Source organism: Hemiscyllium ocellatum, chromosome 36, assembly GCF_020745735.1.
Source record: "Hemiscyllium ocellatum isolate sHemOce1 chromosome 36, sHemOce1.pat.X.cur, whole genome shotgun sequence".
Taxonomy (NCBI): domain Eukaryota; kingdom Metazoa; phylum Chordata; class Chondrichthyes; order Orectolobiformes; family Hemiscylliidae; genus Hemiscyllium; species Hemiscyllium ocellatum.
Window position 1 is genome coordinate 42,692,478 of NC_083436.1, and position 25,430 is coordinate 42,717,907.

Sequence of the window (25,430 nt, forward strand, 5' to 3'; positions counted from 1 at the left end):
TTGTGAATGTGCAGTTTATTGCAAGTTATTATCTGGATGTGACGAAGACCACATTCAGTCACTTGATGTCAAAAAGCTGAGAACTGCTTCTACCATTTTTCATAAACAGAAAGACTAAATTTATGAAAATGAAGCCAATGATCAGCACAGACAGTAACCAGTTTTAAAAATGTTGACAAAATAGAATTACAAATGGATTTCTATTGATGATGACAACAAAATAGTCAACTGCCAGCTACTAAATTAGTGACAAGTAGCATGCAATATTGTTCAATCCTGAACCAGCTAGCTTTTGTTGATAAGTATGTGGGTTACTGTGTAACCAACTTAAGATTAAATGAGACCACAGCCACTGAATGCAAGAAATTTCACTGTACAAGTTTTATTTACAGTTCTTGTTTTTACACTTTTAATACGTTCACTTTTTGGGACCATTTTCCTAATTCAGCCTTTATAACCAATGCAAAATAGATTCTTCTAAGGATACAAGTTTTAAAATACAGCATAACAATACAAAACATATAGAGGATTTCAATATATTTCAACATCTCGAGCAAGGAATGTAATTATTGTATTGCAATTTAAAAAACAAAATACACTTTTTTTTAAAGAGAAACCCACACACTTGCCCAAAAAGTAAAAATCACTACTAAACTGCAAAAGCTTGTTCAAAGTTAAAGTTTAAATCAATCTGTGAATTCTGTATTAATGTAGGATTAAGTAATGCACATGACAAATTTTGAATACTACCAATTTAAAACTATATGTCCAGTCCCAAACACGCATTACATCTCATGATCTAATTTAAACCAAGCTGATATTAGAGCTTTTTAAAATTTTAAATCAATGAATAAATTAAACCTAACAGCTAACATCAAGCACGGATTACAGCAAATCATCTATTTGCTGCCCAAAACAAAAGGGTCAGAACTGAACTAAATTGCTAAGTACTACAACATTCGGACAAGATCTTCTTAACCCTTTCCCTTCCAAAATTACTAAATGCTTAAATGAGCCCCATCCCATCAAAGAAAAATTGAATTGTGCTGTATTTAGTATAAGGAAAACTGTTCATCTCCCAAAACAAAAACTTACAGCTTTTTAAAATATTTCACTTCACAAGTTATATTTAAACATTTTCAGAAAATTTCTGGAACCAAAAGATTCATAAAACATTTTGAAGGGAAAGGGTTATTTCACAGAATACTGAACAAGGTCAAAGATAGAAAACGGACTGAAAACTTGCAGACTTATGTATAATATTAGAATGAAGTCCCACTCTGCTTACTAGAAGCTTTGGTTTAATTTGAAGTGTAGATTGCTTTACGCGTCCAGTCTTCTAGTGATGAGCATACAACTGATGCCTTCTTTCTCAAACAACATACCTGTTCTTGGTTGTAGATCCACTTTTTGTGGCAGTGTCTGTATGGGACTGGTAGCCAATCACTGCTTTAGGAGGAAGTCCTAACCTTTCCTTGTAAATTCTCCTGTTACGAACACAGCAAAGCACAAATAATTAGCATATTTTCATAATTCATGTTGAGCTAAAAACATTTCCTTCAAAATAATAAAACGATTTCCAAGTAAATAGCCAGCCAATTATTGCTTCCAAACTATTCATCATCATGCTTCCTCCACGGTTATATTCATCACATTAACTTTGCGCAATGACAGTACTGATCCATCAAATGGGTTTAATCCAGAAACAGAAACCAGACATTTCCCTCCTCCCCATAGCTCTTCCAGCTTAACATCAAAAATTAGCTTGTGTACATTACCTGCTCAATCTCAAGGCAGGCAGTTCTTAGTGGCAGAAAATGGCCGCCTTTTTGATTTGTTTAGCTCAGGTAACGATAATTGTTGAATGTTGAGATTAACAATCCATTCAATGGCTTTGACTGATGTAGTGTGAATGGTTATGACACCACCAGGAATACGTGTGTCAGGCATGTTTCAGTATGTGGATATGGTTTGCCTTGCAACAGTCAGTCTCAATTTGTGCTGTATCACTCATGAGGAAAAGGTGGTATGGAAAAGCCAGGGAACTATAGACTGGTGACCCTGACATCGGTGGTGGGCAAGTTGTTGGAGACAATCCTGAGGGACAGGATATACATGTATTTGGAAAGGCAAGAACTGATTAGGGATAGTCAGCATAGCTTTGTGCATGGGAAATTATGTCTCTTCAACTCCGAATAAGTTTTCTGAATTAGCAGCAAAGAGGATTGATGAGGGCAGAGCGGTAGACGTGCTCTATATAGACTTCAGTAAGGAGATCGACAAGGTTACCATGGGAGACTAGTTAGCAAGGTTAGAGCTCATGGAATACAGGGGGAACCAGCCATTTGGATACAGAACTGGCTCAAAGGTAGAAAGACAGGTGGTGGTGGTGGTGGAAGGTTGCTTTTCAGACTGGAGGCCAGTGACCAGTGGCGTGCCACAAGAATCGGTACTGGGTCCACTACTTTTTATCATTTATAAAAATGATTTTCATGTGAACATAGCAAGTATAGTAAGTAATTTTGCAGATTACACCAAAGTTGGAGGTGCAGTGGACAGCGAAGGAGGTTACCTCAGATTACAACAGGATCTTGACCAGTTGGGCCAATGGACTGAGGAGTGGCAGACAGAGTTTAAATTTAGATAAATGCGTGGTGCTGCATTTTGGAAAAGCAAATCATCAGAGCAGAACGTATACACTTAACGGTAAGATCCAGAGGAGTGTTGCTGAACAAAGAAACCTTGGAGTGCAGATTCATAGTTCCTTGACACAGAGTCGCAGATAGATAGGGAGTGAAAGCTTCTTTTGGTATGCTTTCCATTATTGGTCAGAGCATTGAGTATAGGATATTGGAGGTCATGATGCGGTTGTACCAGACATTTGTTAGGCCACTTTTGGAATAGTGTGTGCAATTCTGGTCTCCTTCCTATTGTAAGGATATTATGAAACTTGAAAGGGTTCAGAAAAGATTTACAAGGATGTTGCCAAGATTGGAGGATTTGAGCTACGGGGAGAAGCTGAATAGGTTGGGGCAGTTGTCCTTGGAGCATCGGAGGCCGAGGGGTAATCTGATAGAGATTTATAAAGTCATAAGGAGCATGGACAGGATACATAGACAAGGTCTTTTCCCTGGGGTGGGGGTGTCCAGAACTAGAGGGCATAGATTTAGGGTGAGGGGGGAAAGAAATAAAAGGGACCTAAGGGGCAACATTCTTCACACAGAGTGGTGCACGTATGGAATGAGCTGCCAGAGGAAGTGGAGGAGGCTGGTACAATTGCAACATTAAAGAGGCATCAGGATGGATATATGAATAGGAAGTGTTTAGGGGGATGTGGGCCAGGTGCTGGCAAACGGGACTAGATTAGGTTATGATATCTAGTCGGCATGCAGGATTTGTACCGAAGGGTCTGTTTCCGTGCTGTATATCTCTATGACTCTAAGCAAGTGGCCATATCTTCACTGACCCACTCTCAAGTGGTTGGGAGTTTTGTGGACCTCATGGTTTCAGTCACCAAGTTGCAGTTGGTGATTCTTGAAGTTAATCAGTCATTGTAGCATCAAGATATCAAACTGGTGTAGAGTGTAGAGTGCTTTTACTAGCAGTGTTATGGGATTTCAAATGATTGCATGGATTGATACAGAAGATTCGAAGCTTGAACATACACACCAACAGGTTCAAGAATAGCTTCTTCCCTGCCATTATTAAACTGACGAATGGACTATCTAACTTCAAATAATATTGATCTTGCTTTGTGCATCTGCTGAGTAGTGTAACCTGTATGAATTGTTCTAATCACCCTTAGATCTTGGTGTCCTTTCTTGCTATGATCTGCTTACATTGCTCACAAAACCAACCTTTTCACTATACTGAGGTACGTGATTACAAGTAATCAAATGGTTTTTGAGGTCCTCCTTCTTTGAGGAGGAAGCTTTGCCTGTGAAGAACAGGAAATTTATTTTTCATTCTTTTGTGGGATGTGGGCATTGCTGGCTAGCCAGCATTTTAGGCCCGTCCCTAGTTGCCTTTGAGTTCAGCATTAACTCAATCAAGCCACCCTCAAATCATTGACACAATGTTAAAATATAATTAATTGCCTTTGGTACTGTCATAAAGTGGTTCAGGGTCATTTGTAAATGAATGGAGTACCACTGAAATTTAGGATTTTGATTAACTTGTGCAAATCTCATTCGATGTTGACCATGTGACTCCACCATGTGCAGACAGGAATCAAACTAAACAATGATTTCATAAGCAATTTTGTAGTTTTCAAAACCATTAAAATACATTTTTATATAAGTGATAATAAGCAATTCATTCTATGCTAACAGAATTAACATAAACCAAACTAAAATTTATAGGATTATTTGCACACATCCCCTTAATCTTCTAGGTCTTCAACCGCTTACCCACCAGCTTGCCTTGTCAGTGTTCTTATTTTGCCACCCTTTATATTTGGGCTATCGTGCATTTCTATATCTAACACTTTTTGACATATCCACATTATCCTTGATAAACGTTCAGCACATCCTCAATGTTACCTGTAGGTTTAGCTCCAATCTCCTGGGGTTACATCCAATTTGTGATGTCTGAATATGCCTGCGTTTTTTAAAAACTTAATTCATGGAATATCGGCACCCCTGGCTAGTCAACATTTATTGCCTGTTTCTGAATGGCCATTTCAGAGGGCAATTGAGGGTCAATTATATTGCTGGAGGTCTGCAGTCACATGCAAGCCTGACTCCGTGAGGATGGTAGATTTCTTTCCGTAAGGACATTACTGAACCAGATGAGTTTTTCTGACAAATCAAAGATTCAGTAGATTATTAATTCCAGATTTATTTTTTATTGAATTCAAATTACACCATCTGCCACGGTGAGATTCAAACCCAGGTGCCCAGAACATTGCTAGATTATTAATCCAGAAACTCAGGCAATCATTAGGCCATTGCTTTCCCAACTTCTCAATCAGTAATTCTCAACATTACAGCAACATTCACAGAGATTGGATCAGCTAAATAAAAAAATAATGATCAACATTATCAACAATAGCTCTCACATTTAATGCATTTGTACCCATTCAGCGCAATGTGTAGAGTAATGAAATATAGACAGAAGATTAATCCAAAAGGCAGATTTGAAGGATCCAAGACACAATGTTTTCTTTCCAGTAAGACACTGACTTACAATGACATCCTTTTATTTCCAATTTTTTTGCTTAATCTTCAACAAGCAAAGAGAAGCCTGCGGCAAAGCTGAATCTGCTGTGTGGTTTAAAAAAGAAAGCTCTCCTAAACTTTAGTTCAGTGTTAAGGAGAAAAGCAAAACATTGCTTTGCTTAGATGCTGTTTCGTGACACAAAATCTTCCAGAATGCCACCTCGGAGAAAACTGCCAAGAGGATAAAATGGTAACAGTCAATTTGAGACTCACTTACCCTATATATGTGATAGATTCTCTATTTTCACAATCAGTAGTCCATATTGCTATTTTGTCACCTTTGTTTCTGACATTAACTACTGCACCACAAGCGTCGTCACTATGTTCATCAAATGCTTCTCCTATAAGGCACAGTAGCTATTTTTTGGGGAAGGGAAAGGAGGGAGCAGAAAGAAAGGGTAAAAAGGAATTAGTGAATTGTAGTACTAGATTTGCAAGTTGAAAACAAAAGTACTTCAAAAAAAATTCAAAAACTTATTCATTTGAAATAGTTTATCTTTTGGGCTTTAAGAAGTATCTATAGGATAAGATGTAAAATCAAAGCCCATCTGCCCACCATCCAAGTAAAATAAAAATCCTACTGCACAATTCTGAACAGGAACAGGGCCATTCCCCCAATGTTTAATAATTCAAACAAACAGATTATCTGACCATGAATCAAACTGCTGTTTCTAGGATCTAGCTGGGCTTAACTTGGCTCCAGCATTTGATAGCTTTTATTTAGGGTATATTGGTTACTGTTATGATGTAGGCAAACTCCCAATGTAATGTAGAGGGCAAGGGAGTATTACAAAACCCAGAGTGCAGGAGCTACAGTGTGTAGAGTTTAAAAAAAAATAAACTGGACAATTCTAGATAAAGGCAGGATACTTACAGTTTCTAGCCAAATACGATCCAGATCTGTTTTTCTTTGTTGTTTAGAAAGGGTGAGCAACCATCTCCCTCCTCGTTTGTTTTTTTCATCTTCCCACATAGGTTCAATACCATCCTACACAGAAAACAGGGAACTCACTATTTCACATGAAACAAAATTCAAGCATAAGAATACAATTTGCTGATGGAAGGTTAATTTTCTCCCAAATTAAAATTGATCCCTACCAGCTGATAGGATATCCTGAGTGAGCACATTTTAAATTCCATTGATATAAATATCCAGGTGTAGTCTATTCCATATGCATTAGTAATCCAATATGCTAGTATGTACGAGATACAAGTTTTCTGGCTGGTTATTTTCTTTGTCATGATTTGCAACCACCTGAAGAGGCAGCACCTCAAAAGCTAGTGCTTCCAAATAAACCTGTTGGACTATAACCTGGCGTTGTGTGATTTTTAACTATTTTCTTTGCAACACTCTCTGCTATAATTCTGAATCAAAAAAGCCTTAATATTTTGGAAATTAGATTTGGTACGTTTCATTACTAGGGAGACTTGATTATTATAGATGACAATAGTTATATGGGCAGGTGCATTTCTAAATGATTTTAATAGCACAGCAACTACCGCTGGAGCATTTGGTTGCCAAGCTCTGAAACATCTCTATTTCCTTTTTCAATAGTACTCTTTATACATACTTTTGACCATGCTTTTTTGTCATCTGGCTTAATATGCCCTTATGTGGCTCAATATCAAAATTTCTTTAGTAATGCTCATGCATACCACCTTAGGATTTTTAAAAAAAAACACTTATGTTTTAGGGCATCACAGTGGCTCAGTGGTTTGCACTGCTGCCTCTCAGCACCAGGGTCCCAGGTTCGATTGTGGCCTCAGGCGACTGTCAGTGTGCAGTCTCCACACCCTCCCCGTGTTGCGTGGGTTTCCTCCAGGTGCTCCAGTTTCCTCCCACAGTCCAAAGTTGTGCAGATCAGGTGAATTGGCCATGTTAAATTGCCCATAGTGTTCGGTGCATTAGTCAGAGGGAAATGGGCCTGGGTGGGTTACTTCAGAGGGTCGGTGTAGACTTGTTGGGCCAAAGGGCCTGTTTCCACACAGTAGTGAATCTAACCTAATCTAATCTTAACTTACGTTTCCATCATAAATTGTTGCTGGTGTAAGGCAGAAGCCATCTTTCTCAATTAAACTTTTAAAAAATAGAAATGTAGAGCAAAGCGACCCACAAGGTCTCTGAGCTGTAGACTGACCACAATAAATTAGATTCTGTTTGCTCATCAAATTGCTTTTCTGTCCATTGTCAATAAAAATTCCCAGTTAAACTTCTAAACAGAAACATGAATGGCTCCAATTGTGAGAAAAGCATAAAAGTACAACTGCCTCCACTTTCAAGGGACATTTAAAGATACAATATTTACAACACTGAACCTAGCCAAAGTAATAAGTAGTTTGGTCTGAAGATATCTTATAAGTATGAACACATGCTCTTGTGGTGAGATAGCTCTGGGCTGGAAAGCCTGGGCTCAAGTCTTACCTGCCCCACAGCTGTGTCATAACATGTATGAACAGGCTGATTAAAAGTATGAACATAGAAACAGGCCATAGGCTTGCAGGTTCACAATGACATGCATGTTTGGGTCTCCTTCCAACCCATCACCTTATCAAGCTTCCTCTTAAATGTATTTAGATTATTTGTTTCAAATGCTCTATGTCTTGCTTATTCCTTTATCTCTATATTGAGAGATGTTTTGGTTTGGATAATGTAGTAGACATACACTTCAGTTCAATTACTAGAATTGATCATTGGAGCCAGATGTTAACTGTATAAGGGAATAGATATTGAATGAGTTAAAATTGGGCTGGGAGTCTGTAGGTGGACATGAACATTATGTTGCCTACATACATCAAGTAATTTGAAAAATTTCACTCATGCAGTCCAAGAAGCATGCCCACGATTAGGACTTATAGGTCATTAAAGGAAGGAGGAATGATTCAGGAAGTGTCAACTAACTAGTATTTTGCTGTATCTTACTGCTTCTGTGTAACATTTTATTTATAAATAAATCCAACATGATTTATGTTAAATGTAATATTCAAGAATATCTTTATTGTTTAATACAGAAAGTAGGAGAACATCCTACATGGTCTCTGCTGCAATAATCCATGCTTAAGGGGCATTTGTTAAATCATGAGGTTCACTACCCCACTCACTGCTATTTCTTTACATAAAAACTGCCTTTTTTAAAAGTTTGGACCAAAACAGATGGTTATGTATTACCTAATACTGAATCAAAAATTCAGAGAGATTATTGACCAAAAGTAACGTAAGAACACAAAATAAAATTTGAAGTATATTTAAAGAGAATTGATTTTCATTTCCACAGTTACTATTCAGCACAGCAGCTTTCAACACAAGTGCAGTCGATATCAGATGTAATGCATTCCAGAACAAAGGAGTCTTAGTTACATCTCGGTTTTGACTCTCATACAAATCTCGTTCTCCTCACTTCACTCCAAAATGAACAGTAATAGGACCACGCAGGAAGCATTTAATTAATGAATGCTGTAGGAAAGTTTGGCCAGAAAATGAGAGAAGTTGGAGAAAAGGCTACAATGTTGGTCCGCAAAAAAATTGGTGAAAATTAATTTATTGTTGATGCAAGAAAAGCAACAGTGAAAAGAAATATTTTGCCAATAATAAATACATAATGACTTTCAAGTTAGTAAATATGATCTATGAAATGGAATGCTGAGCAATGTAATTAGCCAAAAGACTTTTATCCCCCCAGTTAACTAGTCGTTTAGATATTTTTGTCAATACATAACCAGAAAAAGGGAAATTCAAATCTTTTAAAGCATAAAGATCATCTTACCTTAAAGAGAGAGTAATCGCAGCCTGATATTAAATTACTACAGAGTTGGATATGATTATAAAGACTGTGAGATGGAGAAAAGAAAAAAAGGATTAGTCAGAATTCAGGATGCAAAAATGTTGCATTAATGGACCATTGTGAAATACAATACTCAGGAGAGAAACTAGCTTTGTTTTCTGCATTACATATCTGTGCATGCTGAGCGTTATTGATTGAACTATTTACTGCTTACGTGACTCCTAGTCTACAAATTTTCCCTTCATTCCCCAAAAGGCTAAATTCCACACATGTATAAACATTTCTTGATTTGGTCTGTTAAAATCAAAATACTTTGCTCTTCCATGACTCAAAATTATATACCCCAGCTTAAGCAAATTCTTCAGCTAAGTGAGGTCCTTTTAAGATAACCACGAATGGAAGCAAGCTTTTGATAAACAATGAGGTTCTTCAAAAACTCAAATGGCTAACCAAGAACTGCTACAAATGTTACTGCCAACAATAAAATCAAAGGGTGGCTATTAGGAAGATGACGGGAGATCAGTGGATTCCTTTCACCTCCAAAAAGTGATATTAAAATAAATTTCTTAGTAAAAGACTTTTTAACTAAGCACTAATGGCTTTGTTGGACTTCTCCCAAAAATGCAGGGTTTTTTTAACCAAATCAAATCGGTTTGAAAGGCCATTCTGCTATCTAATCTGAATCAATGAACCACATCAGCCTATGGGGGCGGCATGGTGTCTCAGTGGTTAGCACTGTGAACTCTGGCTCCAGGTTTGATTCCAATCTCAGGCAATTGTCTGTGTGGAGCTTGCATATTCTCCCATGCCTGTACAGGTTTCCTCTGGGTACTCTGGTTTCCTCATACAGTCCAAAGATGTGCAGGTTAGGACTTGCCATGCAAAATTGCCCATTATGTTCAGGCTAGGTGGGTTAGCCATGGAAAAATGCACAGTTACAGGGATACGATGGGTTGGTCTTCTGAGGTTCAGTGTGGACTCGATGGTCTAAATGGCGTGCTTCCACACTGGAAGGATTCTATTTGAACACAGCTTGCAAGATCTGACAGTGCATTATGTGGCAGTTTTCAATATTTACAAACAAAATGAAAGCTTTCGGAATACCTTGTTGTACCGCGGATTTTATCTGAGGGTTATACATTAGTTGTTGGACCAGAGTCTTGGAACATGAGGATTGTAGGATCTAGTGGTGTCGCAGGAGGCTTATTAATACGCTGGGATGATAACCAATGGCAGTAAACTCTGCCTGCTCAGGAGTTTGTAAAGCCTTGGGATTTTCCAACCAGCATTACAATTGACTAGGGAAAGGTAACGAGCATTATGTAAATGTAAAGTTCTGCTTATGCAGAATTTTTCAGTTATGTTAGCTTGGCAACACAAGCATTCTAATGGGGTGCCTCACATTCTAGCATTCAGATCAAAAATAGAACTGACCTAACTTACCAGATTAATTCTGCCCTATTAAGTAGAACAGGGTGATTTATTGACCCAATTTATTAATCTTCAGTAAAGTGTTTCATAAAACACCTTCAAAAGAAGCAGATTGATTGAAGCATTTCACCCAATTTACTGGCTGTTTCTTGTTAATGAGTCATACTTCCCTTCAGCAAGACAGCAAGTTAGAAGGTAGAATTTTTCCACTTTGACTTTGAAGCCCAAGACAAATGAATATAGGCAACCAAGGTCCCAGCCCAAGAATGAACAGATCAGCATGCTGAGAAAGCTAGCAAGTCTATAGACTGAGATGGTTGATCATCGATGCCAAGAACTATTAACAAAAATGAAATAAACTGAAACTCGTGACCCAGAAAGGGTGAGATCCACTCTTATTAATTTAAAAGTTGTTTTCCATTTTCAAAAATCTGAAATAAGTGATTTCAAATTCAGATCAGGTGTGTATGGAAACAACCAAATTCTATTGGAGAAAATTGAAGCAGAAAAAGCTTTCCAATGTATTTAAGAAGTATTGTGCAAAAGATTGCTCTAACCAAGGCAGACAACACATGAGTGCATAAATCAATGTGTACTTTTGCAGGATGCAATGCTGACAAACCTGTGGTGCTTAGTAACATGAATATCACATCTGAGGTATCAGTGAAAAGTACAGAATACAAATCCTATTATTAGTTCCTAAGACAGAAGCAAGTCAATCAAGTCTACCCTGCTATTCGATCATGGATAATATGCTTCACAACCCCATTCTCCTGCCTTCTCCCTGTAATCCTTGGTCCCCTTACCAAGCAAGAATCTATCTAGCTCTTTCTTAAATACCCAAAATGGCAATGAGCTCCATAGATTCACTATCACCTGGCTGACGAAATTCCTCCTCCTCTCAGCTCTAAAGGGTTGTTCCATGACTCTGAGGCTATGCTCTCGGGACCTAGTCTCCCCTACGAGGAGAATATCTTCTCCACATATGCTCAATTAAAGCCTCTTAGGATTCTATAAGCTTCTGATGCCAGCACATCCTTCCTTCAATGCAGGGCCCATAGCTGCTCTCAATATTCCAAAAGTAGTCTGGCCAGAACTTTATACAACTTGAATAGTGTATTTCTGCCCTTGTATTGTAGCCCTCTTGAAATGAATGCTATCATTGCATCTGCTTTCCTAACTGCATGTTAACCTTAGGAGAATCCTGAACTAGGACTCTCAAGACCCTTTGTGCCTCTGATTTCCAAAGTCCATGCCCATTTAGAAAATAGTCCACACCTCCATTCTTCTAAGATGCATAGCCTCACAATTTCAATCAATGTTAGTACAATCGTGGTTAAGTTTATCAATCTACATCTTCACAAGCATCGACATCCATACTCCAAAATAGTCCAGAGTCAACCAGCAATGAATAAAGTAATAAATAAATCCAGCATGGAGCCTTGCAGATCTGGGATCAGATTTTGCAAACTAGGAATTATGAGGATGATGTCACAGTCCAGATTAGGATCAGCCACTAGAAACAGTTCATGCACTCGGTGTCAACCTCAGTCAGAATTCTACCCTATCATGTGGGGAGAGTTCAACACTTTCCAACCTATGGTCCCAGATGGTGTCAGGAAAAATTGTCAAGGAATACTAAACATCAAATCTGAACACTGATCATGGTTTCTCTCAGAACCATTAAAAATTCTGGAAAGGAAAAGAAAATTGAAAGCATTTAGAATAAATAAATACATGTTAATCAAGAAGAGGGTGCAACCATTTATACAATAGATGTGAAACATTTTCCATGTGAGATGCTTATAGAAACTGAACACAATGTATGTCATTAGTACAGCTCTTTAGATGGCTTGTGTTCCTCTGAAATGTGTGCTTTTTTAAAATAGGAAGCAAATATTGTACTCATAGTACAATTGTTAAAATGAAACAAGAAAGTACTAGTCAAATTAGTGGCAGTGCTGTCAAATTGATGCATGGACGTCTAAAGTTGTATTAATGACAAACATTACATCATGGTGCTATCACTAAGTTGTACACAAGTAGATAGTCTGTCTACATGCTGAATAATGCAATTCAATACTTGTTGTCTTTCAAATAAAAACCTGATGGATTGGATCACTGAGGAGTTTTCAGGCAATGGTACAAGGCAACTTCACCTCAATATACAACTCAGCATTGGATACACAGTATAACTTAAATCATTTCATATAATCAACTTAAGAAAAAAAATCTTAAAAGTTAGGTGATAAAAATGATGAATTTCCTATGTAACTACCATTTTCATTTGTCCTCAAATTACCTTCTAAAATAATTTTATCAAACCAGAATTAGCAACTTAAGGCTTTGTGCAAGTTATGATCAAGAAATAAAATTAAATTTACGTACATAAGAGCAGAAAATAATTGTCAAAGATCAGAAATTTCCAATAAGAAAATAACGTTAAAAGCATATAACCAAAAGCTACATTTATATAAAGCAAAATGTTAGCAATTGAAATACATACTCTTTGCACCTGATGCAAATAAAAAATCTTAGTCTCTTTACAAATTTCCAAACTCAAACAAGCTGCGCAGCATAAAGAGGGTAAGACATGGTGGCAAATTAGTAATGCCTCAGAGATTACAAAGGATGTGCAGCAGAGGAAGAGGCCATTCAGCTCAGGTGATCCCTGTACACAATTATATTCTATATGAGCCTCTTCATCACATCCAATCAACATATCTTTTCATCTTTTCACCCAAGCAATTATCCAAGTTTATTTTGAATGCATCCATAATATTTGTCTGATTCCTTATTAGATCTATTAATAACTCCTTAATTTTATGGCCTGGAACTTTAATTTCCCCCTCAAATAGAAGCATCTTCTCTGTGGGCGGCACGGTGGCACAGTGGTTAGCACTGCTGCCTCACAGCGCCTGGAGACCCGGGTTCAATTCCCGACTCAGGCGACTGACTGAGTGGGTCTGTGTGGGTTTCCTCCGGGTGCTCCGGTTTCCTCCCACAGTCACAAAGATGTGCGGGTCAGGTGAATTGGCCAAGCTAAATTGCCCGTAGTGTTAGGTAAGGGGTAAATGTAGGGGTATGGGTGGGTTGCGCTTCGGCGGGTCGGTGTGGACTTGTTGGGCCGAAGGGCCTGTTTCCACACTGTAAGTCTAATCTAATCTACAAGTACACAATCAAACCACTTCATAATCTTGAAACAAAAACAGAAATTGCTGTTCTGAAGAAGGGACAATGGATTCAAAATGTTCTACTTTCTCTCCACAGATGCTGTCAAATCTGCTGTGTTTTTCCAGATTTGTTGTTTCAGATTTCAGACGCTCGCAGTTCTTTTGGTTTTTCATCATCTTGAAACCTTCTTTCAGGTTATCCCTCATTATTTTTCCTCCCCAATCTGCTCAGTCTTTCCTGTTAGGTATAGCTTCTTATTCCTCACATCAAACTTACATGTTATATCCAGGGCTCAATATCCTTCTTGTATTTTGGAAAATATCATTCTGCATAGTATTTAAATGAGAATGTATTTTTCTTAAACTGTATTGATTGCCTGGTTTCTACCATGCTCTGTCAAAACGTCTCCCAGTTTACGTTTTGTGGTTCTATTCTCAATCCTTCAAAATTAGTTTGTCTCCTCCACCCTTTAACTATCACCTCTGTCTAACTAATCATTTTGTCAATTTTATTATGTTGTGAACGCGAAGAAATATTCCCGGATGCTCACTTCTAACTTATAAGTCATCAGCAAGAATCTGCAGAACTGATCATCTCTCTTGTTTCTTTGTCAAGGGAAGCTGCATGTTATGCAGAAAACCAGAGGAGAGATCCCTTCATGCCCATAATAAAAAGGTACTTCTCAGTTTATTATTTTCTGTCTTTACTTACGCCCAAAAATCTTCCACTGTATCAAATTTGGATATCAGACGCAAATTTGCTTGCCAAGTTTTATTTTTGTCATTCTTGAAGAACCAAAGTGCCCATCTACAAGAAAAATTATATATTCATAGTATTGAAAAGTACACAAATCTGGAAACAATTTTAATTAATGTTACTGAAAGCTAAGATTAAGGTTTCCCTATTGGAAAAACAAAATAAAAATCTTTAAAATAAATAAAGTTGAAATAGAAGGACCTAAGAAATCAATACTGTTGTTCCAAACAATCATAAATAGTTATAAAGTATTAATTCTGGGCTTTGTAGCAGACAGAATTTCCAATCATGGATAAGGTGCATTTTAAACAAAATGCTTTATATTCATTTTGTTTAATATTGGTAAAATTTGGCATATGTTGAAAAATCCAAATTTCAAATAATAATTTGCACTAATGGATTTTCTGAAACATATTGAGATTAAGCAAATCAATTCAAGTTATACACCAAACCAACACTGCAAATTTATCAGAATAAAATAGTATTTCCATATGATCTGATCACTTCCTCAGAATATCTTAATGCATTACTTTAGAAGTAAATCTTATTATTTAAGCAAATATGGCAGACAACTTGCAGAAAGATTCAAACAGCAAATTGCAAATTAATCAGTTTCTGGTGTTGGTTATTAAAGGAGGAATCTCAATCAGGACACCAAAAGAACTCTTGAGCTATTCTGAGTAACATTATGATCCAGTTATCAGGGCACTTGATTTTATATCTCAGCCAATAGACAAAACCTCTAAATACTACAGCACATTCTGTACCTTGTTGAGATTCCAAAGTGGAACTTGCTTCTAGAAGTTAGAATAGGAAGGAAGAATTATAAAGTACAGAAGAGACCCTTTGGTCCATCAATTCAGAATTGCCAAAAATATACTATTACATAAACTAGTACAACATTCGATACTTGTTAAGACTCAAGTTTTCCACTTCACTTCAAGTATACTCAATGACGCAACAAAGTCTGGCAAATGGAATCTGTCAACATTTAAATTATTCCAAAAAGAATTTGTCGGAAACTGATGGGTTCCAACTCTCTGCTAGTTCTCTTTCTATTCAATGCATGAAATGTCACACCTCTAACTTTAAAAAAAAATCACTAAATATGGTCAATGTTGGACTTTCTCAATCAATATGTGCTTGAAGTTCAGTTTAGAATTGTACAAAGAGGAGTCCATCAATTTTAGGACTGGCTAAATAAAATCATAATAGTATATGTCTGTGTCCTGGATCTAATTACTCTCAAAATGTTCAAGAAATCATCATCTTTTAAAAAAAGACTTAAAGTTGAGTGCCAAATTTAGAAGTCCACGAGAGCTTTGCCAAACTGTGTTTAGGAAAGAATAGCTTTTTATAATTGGTCTCAAACCAATGAGATGCAAGTTAAGACAGAATATTGTCTTTTAATGAGACGACATAGGAGCAAAACTAGGCCATTCAGCCCATCAGTCTACTCTGCCATTCAATGAGACCATGGCTGATCTAATAATCCTCAACTACACTTTCCTGATTTTCTTCCCTCAAAACCTTTGACTTCCTTACAGATTGAAAATCTGTCTACTGCAGCATTGAACATACTTTAAAGACCCCAGATTCAACAGCCCTCTGCAGTATAAACTTCCACAGATTTACAACTTTCAGAGAAGAAATTCCTCATCCATCATAAATGTGTGACTCCTCATGCTAATATCATGGCCTCCAATCAAATACTCTTCCACATGGTGAAATAACATTTCTACATCTACCCTGTCAACTCCCGGGAACCTATATGTTTCAATAATGTTCTCTTTCATTTTTCTAATCTTCCAATGAGTAAAAGCCCAATCTCGTCAATCTCTGCTCAAAAAAGACAATCTCTCCATACCCTGTATCAGCCTTATGAACCTTCTCTGGACTGCCTCAGCTGTCAGTGCACCTTTCCTGACATAAAGGACTGAAAAAATGTTCAATTTTCCAGCTGCAGTCTAACTAGTGCCTTAACAAGATTTCTATATTTTTATACTCCATTCCCTTTCAAACAAAGGTCAACACTTCATTTGCTTTTCCTATTATCCACTGGATTTAAATGCTATGTTTTGTGATTTATGCTCGAGGACTTCCAAATCTCTCTGTTCTGAAGCTTTCTACAGTCCATCTCCATGTAAATATTATATGGGAAACAGGGAGGAGTTTGGATTTGCCATGCACTCCAAGTTGCTGCCACTTTAAACTTAATGGAATTGAATGTGTAGTAGCATTCTTCACCATTCCAACACTACATAAATGATTGTGTAAACATACTGTGAACAGTTAGCAGCTACAGGGACTTGTTAATTAAGTCAACAATGAAAACCATCAAATGTTTTGTTGTTATTCTTTTACCTATTTTGTAATGGATGCTTTATATAGTGTTCAGGCTTCACTATTTCTGGACTTGCTGTCTCAGTTTTACTTTCTTCTTCTGAAGATTGCGATTGTGTAGTGGTTTCCTGCAGAAGAGAAATTATGGCCAGAAATCCTAAATACACAAATTTAACTGGATATGATTACATTACAATAAATGGTTAATATTGTGCAAATTGGATACATCAACAGCAAACAATATTTAGCTCCAACAACTGACCTTGCAGTTCCTGCTGGAAAGTGCTCAAAGAGTCATAGAGATGTACAGCACGGAAACAGATCCTTCGGTCCAACTCATCCATGCTGACCAGCTATCCCAACCCAATCTAGTCCCACTTGCCAGCACCTGGCCATACCCCTCCATACCTTTCCTATTCATATACCTATCTAGATGCCTTTTAAATGTTGCAACTGTACTATCCTTTACCACCTCCTCTGGCAGTTCATTCCACACATTCACCACCCTCTGTGTGAAAAGTTGCCACTTTAGTCTCTTATATCATTCCCCTCTCACCCTTAAACCTATGCCATCAAGTTCTGAACTCCCCCGCTCAAGGGAAAATACTTTGTCTATTTATCATATCGATACCCCTCATGATTTTATACAACTCTAAAGGTCACCCTTTAGCCTCCAACGCTCCAGGGAAAACAGCCCCAGCCAATTCAGCTGCTCCCTATAGCTCAAATCCTCCAACCCTGGCAACATCCTTGTAAATCTTTTCTGAACCCTTTTAAATTCCACAACATCCTTCCAATAGGAAGGAGACCAGAACTGCATGCATATTCCAAAAGTGGCCTATCCAATGTCCTGTACAGTCGCAATATGACCTCCCAACTCCTGTACTCAATACTCTGACCAATGAAGGAAAACATACCATATATCTTCTTCACTCTCCTATCTACCTGCGACTCCACTTACAAGGAGCTATGAACCTGCACTCCAAGGTCTCTTTTTTTCAGCAACACACATCAGGACCTTACCATTAAGTGTATAAGTCCTGCTAATATTTGCTGTCCCAAAATGCAGCACCTTGCATTTATCTAAATTAAACTCCATGTGCCACACCTCAGCCCATTGGCCCATTTGATCAAGATCCCATTGTAATCTGCAGTAATCTGCTTCACTAGACCTCCAAGTTTGCACATGACGCCAAAATATGTTCACGTCACTTGGGTGAATATTTAGTGAGCTCAGGATGAAGATCCACAGTCAAACAGTCCACAGACTGTCAGGGTCTAATTTCACATGGGAGTGCTGGAGTTATCCCAGTAAAACATTTCCCAATGGGAGAGACAAGTCTGCATTTTTTTTAATCTTTTAAAAGCAGCATGCATGTTTTATGCGTTGCATTCGGAAAGAATAATTGTAACACGCAAACTATTGCTTGTGACTAGATTAATACTGAAACTCCACAAAGTTCTTTGAATTGCCTAGTGAATAGTCAGGAATAGGCAGAGGACATCCATGCCTGGTGACCCTAGGTTTAAACTCTAGTGGATGATGAACTTCTTGATTGCAGCTGGAGCTTCATATTTGGTTCTGTGGCTCTGGGCTTTGGGTAGAAAGCATTAAGATTTGAAAACTCCAATTAGAAAATGAAAACATTAGGAGTGCCTGATGTAGAGATGGGGCCACAGTAAAGAATAGCTAACAATACGACATAGAATGTGAGCAAGAAAAAGAATGATAGGAGGCAAAGATGTTCTTCAACTCATGAGACAATTCAGTGCACAGAAGCCTCTAAGGCTGATACAAACAATATTTATCTATTCAGGTCTTTTCATTAAATCAGAGAAAAGAGCCAAAACTACAGGTTTTTTGAGCAAAGGGAGAGAAAGCGCACACCAGACAGAGAATCCCATGTGGTTTGTAGACGGGTGAGATACGTACCACTGGTTTCCAGAAATTTAGAACTTGAAGTGCAAACGAGCAAGCTTCTGCATGGAGAATTGATGTAAAGTTTGAAGGGGCTGGTTTATCAAGTACTACTATATTACGCACAGGATGGACAGAGTACAAACTGGCTCACGCAGCAAAAAGTCTTTAATCGCCACGCGAAACCCTTTATAAAAGAGGGGTTAGGTGACCACTAGTTTTCGAGCTACATCATTTGCAAAGTTCATTTGTAAGGCTTGGGACTCTTCCATGCAATGAGGGGTTCATAATAGGAGGCTTCACCTTTTCACTAAGTCATAATGCTATGCTCAACATTTCACATGCCTGCTAAACTAATGAGCAGCAATATACAAAACTGCCAGGAGCAGAAGGGGAATTTAGATTTCAATGTGCTGAGTCCAGCTAAAGTTCCAAGAAACATGCATAACATATGACATTTAGGGTGGATTGCTTTATTTTAGTATGGTTGCCCCTAACTCTGATTTGCATAGAGCACTGCAACTAAACATTTATTGTTCAGTTAATGCCAGAGCTGTGGCATATTGCAAAATTTGCTGCACAATTATCACAGTCTTTAGGAAGGGTGTGATAACATTATTCACGAGTATGAACATCTGAACTATTCGTATCTACCATTTCTGTCCACGACTTAAACCTCAATATACCCATTTCCTTGCACAAAGGCAAAATTCCTAAAACTAGGTTTTAGAGCAATTGCAGATACATTTACATATTGGGCTGAGTCCACAGTAAAAATTCGCATTTCAATAAGCATGTCATTAGCTACAGTTCAAAAACTATGTGGCAAACTACCTGTGAAAAAGGAACATGTAGTAAAATTGTTCACTTTTCATTTGTTCACTTTTTACATGTATGATTTAATTCAGTGCCATTTAGATATTCAGAAAAATGTAAAAATGCAAAACGGAAATTTGTGGAGAAGTTCGAATTAAATCTATACGGACGTTTCTTTTGGAAACTATTGTTCTTGGGAAAGAATACTAATGACATGTTAAAGCTTTGGAAACAAGGCAAATCCACAAGGAACAAAACCAGGAGAACCGTGTAGTAGATGTAATGAAAAAGCAATTTGTGTGTGTATTTTTAATATGGTAAAACAAAATACATATTGGAAACAACAACAAACAATGGCAATCCTGCTCATGAATGGTGTCACAAGACCTACCATTGAACTGAACAGTTTAAAATCAAATCAGCTCCAGAAGTGCAGCACACCCACAGTACCACCCTGGACTGTCACCTCAACAAGATTTTTGACTCTTTAGAATGGGATTTTAATCAATTATATTCTAAGTCAGGCACAAAGAATGCTGCCACTGAGCTAACTGACATGAATGCGTAATGTATTAAATCCAAAGCTAAGGAAACCCAAATAGACAAACAAGTTTCATTATCTGAATACATACCTCATAAATTAACAAGTGTAAATGTGGCATTCTTTACATACAGAAAAACATTACAATCAAAGTGTATGAATTTGGTCCAACTTCTCAGCTGATCAAAAACGTGTGCAGGATAAATTTGTTGATGCAGACTAAAATTTCATGAAGCTTGTGGCAAGACGAAATGAATAGTAAAATTATAAAAGTCAATGTAATTAGCTACTAGACATTATTTACAGTGAAAACCAAAAGCAGCAAAAGTAAAGCGAGACACTTAAACGAGTATGAGTATCAAATGATTAATTGAAGCACAAAAAATATTCTTTACACACTATAACAAATTATTTTTAATGGATTTTTCTACGGTACTTACATGCACCTGGAATTTCATCAGAAATCACACAAGGCCTTCAAAAAGACAGCCCATGATAAATAGAGTAACTTTAAATTGGTTCATGAAAATCAAGGTCTATTATCACATTTGTGCCATAGGGCCATTTCATAGCAATGAGTAGTTTTTTTATATGCAAATGCAGCAACACATCAGCACAGCAAAATCTAAATGAGGTTCGTAACATTTCTTTGGCTGATATCAAAAGGGATGGCTATTGACCCTGGTCTCAGAAAAACCTCACTGCTCTTCAAATCATGCCAGAGTTTTCTTAAAAGTATACATCCATGCAGCAGACTGAGGCTTAGTTGAAATTCTTATCGAAATGATGATATCTCTGACAATGTAGCATCAACAGATACTGCACTGACATATCAGCCTAAATTATGTCCTGCAAGTCCTTGGAGTGGAGCAAGAATTGACAAGATGGCATTGCTATATAGCTCAGTCATCAAAATAAACTCTGGCGTTAAGGCTGTTTTGTTTAAAGATTTACAAGTGGGATTAGAAGACATATTTAGGACCTTAAAGTGATGGAAGTGATAAATTCTTTCCATCTGCCTTAGTTATTTAGGAAGCAAAACGATGGAAGAATTAAAAGGGCATAATTATAAAGTGATTAGAAATTAGGGGAAATACTGGGAAGTATTTCTCATCACAGAGCACCACAGCTTTCTGAAATAGAATATCAAAGGCCGAGTGAGTTTGGATTTCTTGCAGTTCTCCAAGAGAAACTGGACAAGTTCCTGAGACAAGAGGACACCAAGTTATAAGATAGCTTGCAAAGTGGCTTGAAATAGAGGAATCAAGTTACTGCAGGATTACTTTCAATTGCTTTAGAGGGTTGGAAAGGAACTTCCACAGTATTTTTCTTTCTCCCTAAGTTGGAGCACAACAACAACATTGCACCGAGCTCTGGACAAAGTAGGTTTACAAAGCCAGTTAGTGTTTTTCCCATTTTATTTGTCTGAATGTTACTATAGTACAACCACAGTTTCACTGTCTAGACTATGCCTCCTTTATTATATTAAATAAATAACCTGTTCAAAGGTGTTATCACACAACTCTGGAGCAGGTGGGACTTAAATACAGGTATCCCAATCCAGAGGAAGGGACACAAGCCTTGCATCACAAGAACCCTTTCCTTATTTGTATACGTTTTTCCTTGCTACCGCAGAATAGAGACCCAGATACACTTTCTTTTCTATTAAACCTATTCAGAGATGTTATGACACACCTCTGTAGCAGGTAGAACTTAATCCCAGTTCATTCTTTGTACAACTACTTTACTACTTCCACCTGTCAGTAGTCAAACTTGAATATTATTTGACTACTATTACTTCTAAAACACTATTTTTGCCTCACATTAAAGTCAATCAAAACAACAAAGGAAAACTTGGAAGTATTTTCTTATTCAATTATAACTTAAATGTACAAACATTCAAACACCAAATGAGGTACTGAGAAGCAAAGTACATTTTCCTGCATTAGAAATTAGGGATGGGATGAGATGGTATGATGCACAGGAAGATATGAAGTCACAGAAATCTCCACATATAGCACAATTCATATTTGAATTACATTATTTGAATCAAAATGCATTGAGTTAAAGAATGTTTTTGGGCTTTACAATTTCCAAAAAGGGAAGTTTAGTCACACCTTAATTTATTAACAGGATGTTGGCATCAGTGGCAAATTCAGCATTTATTGCTCCATTCCAAATTGTCCTCGAATTCAGAATCATTTCAGAGGACTGTTAAAAATCAATCATACTGCTGTGGGTCCAAAGTCACATGTTGGCCAGGCCAGTAAGGATGGCAGATTTTCCTCCCTAAACGACATTCATGAACTAGATGGGTTCTTCTGATAATCAATGAGTTACATTGTCATCATTGCTGAGACTTTAACTGAATTCAAATTCCATCACCTGTTATGATGGGTTTTGAATTTATGTCCCTAGAGTATTAGTCTGGGTCTCTGGACTACTAGCCCATTGACATAACTAGGAAGTCACCATGTACCCAGTGATTTCTCAAATTTCCACTTACCCAAGATTCACGCTGAGCTACAGTTCCATTGACACCAGCAAGCCTTAGTATCTTAGCTAAGTAACCATTCACCATATTTACATCATGCAAGCAAGCACTGGTGGCCATTCAATTGTATAGGAAATAATCAACTCATTCTGCCTTGTTCCACATTAATACAAATGGAGTTCCACCACTGAACGTGAAATTTTCTCCCCTTTAGCATATTGTCTTCAGGCTATGTTATTGAACCTTGGTGATGGAAAATGTGCAAGCTGATAGTATAATCTACAACAGCCTAATAAAAGTAACATGGCACAAAAAAATGGCATTTTTAAGTATAGGGAGTATTTTGTGCAGGCAATGCTCTTTTCAGTGATAGCTTCTCTAATCAGAAGCTGCAACACAACTCAGTTTTCTGCATTATGATTACAATGATTCCTTACAGTGAGAGAACTTTGAGATGTTTCCGTACAGCCAAAAGTAAAACCTTACAGTTACATTTAAGATTATGCTGTATTCATAGAATCCGTGGTGTGGAAAGAGGCCCTTCGGCCAACAAGTCCACACCGACCCTCCGAAGAGTAACCCAAAGGACAAGCCTCATTCCTGACGAAGGGCTTATTCCGGAAACATCGAATCTCATACTCCTCGGATGCTGCCTGACCTGCTGTGCTTTTCCAGCACCACACTCTCAACCTCCATTCCCCTACGCTATTACTCTACATTTACCCCTGACTAATGCAGCTCACCTGCACATCCCTGAACACTCTAGGAAATTTAGCACGGGCAATTCATCTAACTTGCACATCTTTGGATTGTGGGAGGAAACCGAAGCACCCAGAAGAAACCCATGCAGACATGCGGAGAATGTGCAAACTCCACACAGACAATCGAACCAAGGTCCCTGGCACTGTGAGGCTGCAGTGCTAACCACTGAGCCATCATGCCACCCTAAGATCATCTTCTTTCAATATTATAAAGCTATAAAATTCAAGTAAATTTTCAAATATCAAGCTTTTTAAAAAAACAGATTAAAGGATTCATTCAGAACATTTAAAAGCACAGGGAGAATCAAAATCATATTCGTTGTTTGGCTACTGAGCCATAGATGAATATGAACAACATAATAAAAGTAAGTGAAAGGTTAATAATCTAAGTGGTAGATCTCATTTTACCATCTGTTGGTCTGGATAGCTGCCCCATCAGCTGTTAATATTACACTGTAAATGGCTGTTCTCAGAGATGAACATGGGCCAAAGATGTACACCATCCCCAATTTTCATTTCTAAACAATTTTATACTTAAAATGACTGGAAAGACAAAAGAAGATCAACACGTGAGAAAGAATCAGAAGTTCAAAAATGGTGGAATAGCATTGTTGAGAGTATAGTCCTGAGCCTTTAACGCATTTTTATAAAGATCTCAATTATAATTCAGAAATTCATTTGAGACACTGGGGAGGGGAAACGCGTTCTCCTTTACGACTTCTATCGACTTTGAATGAAGAACAAGCGATGCTACAGGTAGTGACTTTAAGTAACATCCACTCAGAAAAACTGACAAATTTTAAAAGAAAACAATGGCAACAGCGGATGGGGGACAAGGGTATTCAGCTTCTCCTCCCTTCTTTTTGAGGAGCGGGGTTGCGAGAAAGAAGGAAAGATGGGACGGACTAAAGAAAGAAGATTGGTGGAAGATGTAAAGTATAGGGACATGGGGGGGGGGGGGTGAAGGTGAAAGACTAGTGGGTCACCCTCCTCCTCCCCTCACCGCCACCAACACACACAGATACATAAGAAGTGTCAGCCGAAGATGAGGAGAAAGGATCACCTTCACTGACCGGCTGAGAGAATGAATGGTGGGGCCAGGTTGGATCTGAGCGGGGCCTGGCTCCAGCCGCCAGCTGCACAAACAGAGCGCCATGCTGCTGCTGCCGGGCCCCTATGCGTGTGTATGTGTGGACATGGATTCGAGGTTTTGTCCCCCAACCCCCAACATTCCCTCTCCGCCGGACGGTTGACGTCCGTTAATTACGCCTAGCCCCCCCCCCCCCCCCCCCGTCCGTGCCCCTCCTCCCGTTCTCGGGGTGTCCGTCTCTGTTGCTGCCTCAGCTGCCCACTCCTGAGGTAAATGTCACTCACCGACTCCACGGTCGCCATCTTGTGTCTGACTCCAGCCTCGAGCGCACCCACCGATTGAAGCGACCCGGGTCACGTGGTGCCGGCCCCGCCGGCTGAGCCCCGCCCTCCAAATCCCAACCCCACCCCCCCCTCACGGGAGCGCGCAACCGCCTCCCTCTCCCCCCGACACACACATGGCACAGGCTCACGTGATGCGTTCGCGCGCCGTCTCCCATTTTGAAAGAAAAGGTGACTCAAACCGCCCACTTCCACACCTGCCACGCCCCTTCCACTCATAACCACGCCCACTCAAGGCAGGCCCATGCCCTTTTCGATTCGCCCCGCCCTTCCCATTCAAACCACGCCCATGTTTCAGCCAAGTCACGCCCACATTGCGCTCCGCCCATCGTCACCCAAAACCGCGCCCCCATTCCACTCAAACCACGCCCCCCGTGAGTGCAGTCCACCCCTTTCCATCCAACTCATGGTGAAGTGCTCCAGCTGAAACTGGTCCTTACCCTCAATGATTTCTCCTTTGAATCCTCCCACTTCCTCCAGACAAAAGGGGTAGCCATAGGCACCCACCCAGCTATGCCTGTCTCTTTTAGGAGAAAGTGAGGACTGCAGATGCTGGAGATCAGAGCTGAAAATGTGTTGCTGGAAAAGCGCAAGAAGGGCTCATGCCCGAAATGTCGATTCTCCTGCTCCTGGGATGCTGCCTGACCTGCTGCGCTTTTCCAGCAACACATTTTCATGCCTGACTCTTTGTCAGCGACGTGGAACAGTCCATCTTCCATAGTTACACCTACCTTGTCCTCCGCTACATTGATGGCTGCATCGGTGCC

General features: G+C 38.7%; 1 protein-coding gene across 1 annotated transcript; it reads right to left on the reverse strand.

Annotated features, from left to right (window-relative positions):
* Nucleotides 1–357: 357 nt before the first annotated feature.
* eif4eb (eukaryotic translation initiation factor 4eb) lies at nucleotides 358–24,686 on the reverse strand. The gene is made up of 7 exons (XM_060851303.1): nucleotides 24,607–24,686; nucleotides 16,724–16,830; nucleotides 14,315–14,410; nucleotides 8,981–9,044; nucleotides 6,094–6,207; nucleotides 5,437–5,576; nucleotides 358–1,487 (listed from the first exon to the last, which is right to left on the reverse strand). Exons 1-7 carry the CDS (start codon nucleotides 24,622–24,624, stop codon nucleotides 1,373–1,375), a joined length of 654 nt encoding a protein of 217 aa, XP_060707286.1. The 5' UTR covers nucleotides 24,625–24,686; the 3' UTR covers nucleotides 358–1,372.
* Between the last annotated feature and the right edge of the window lie 744 nt (nucleotides 24,687–25,430).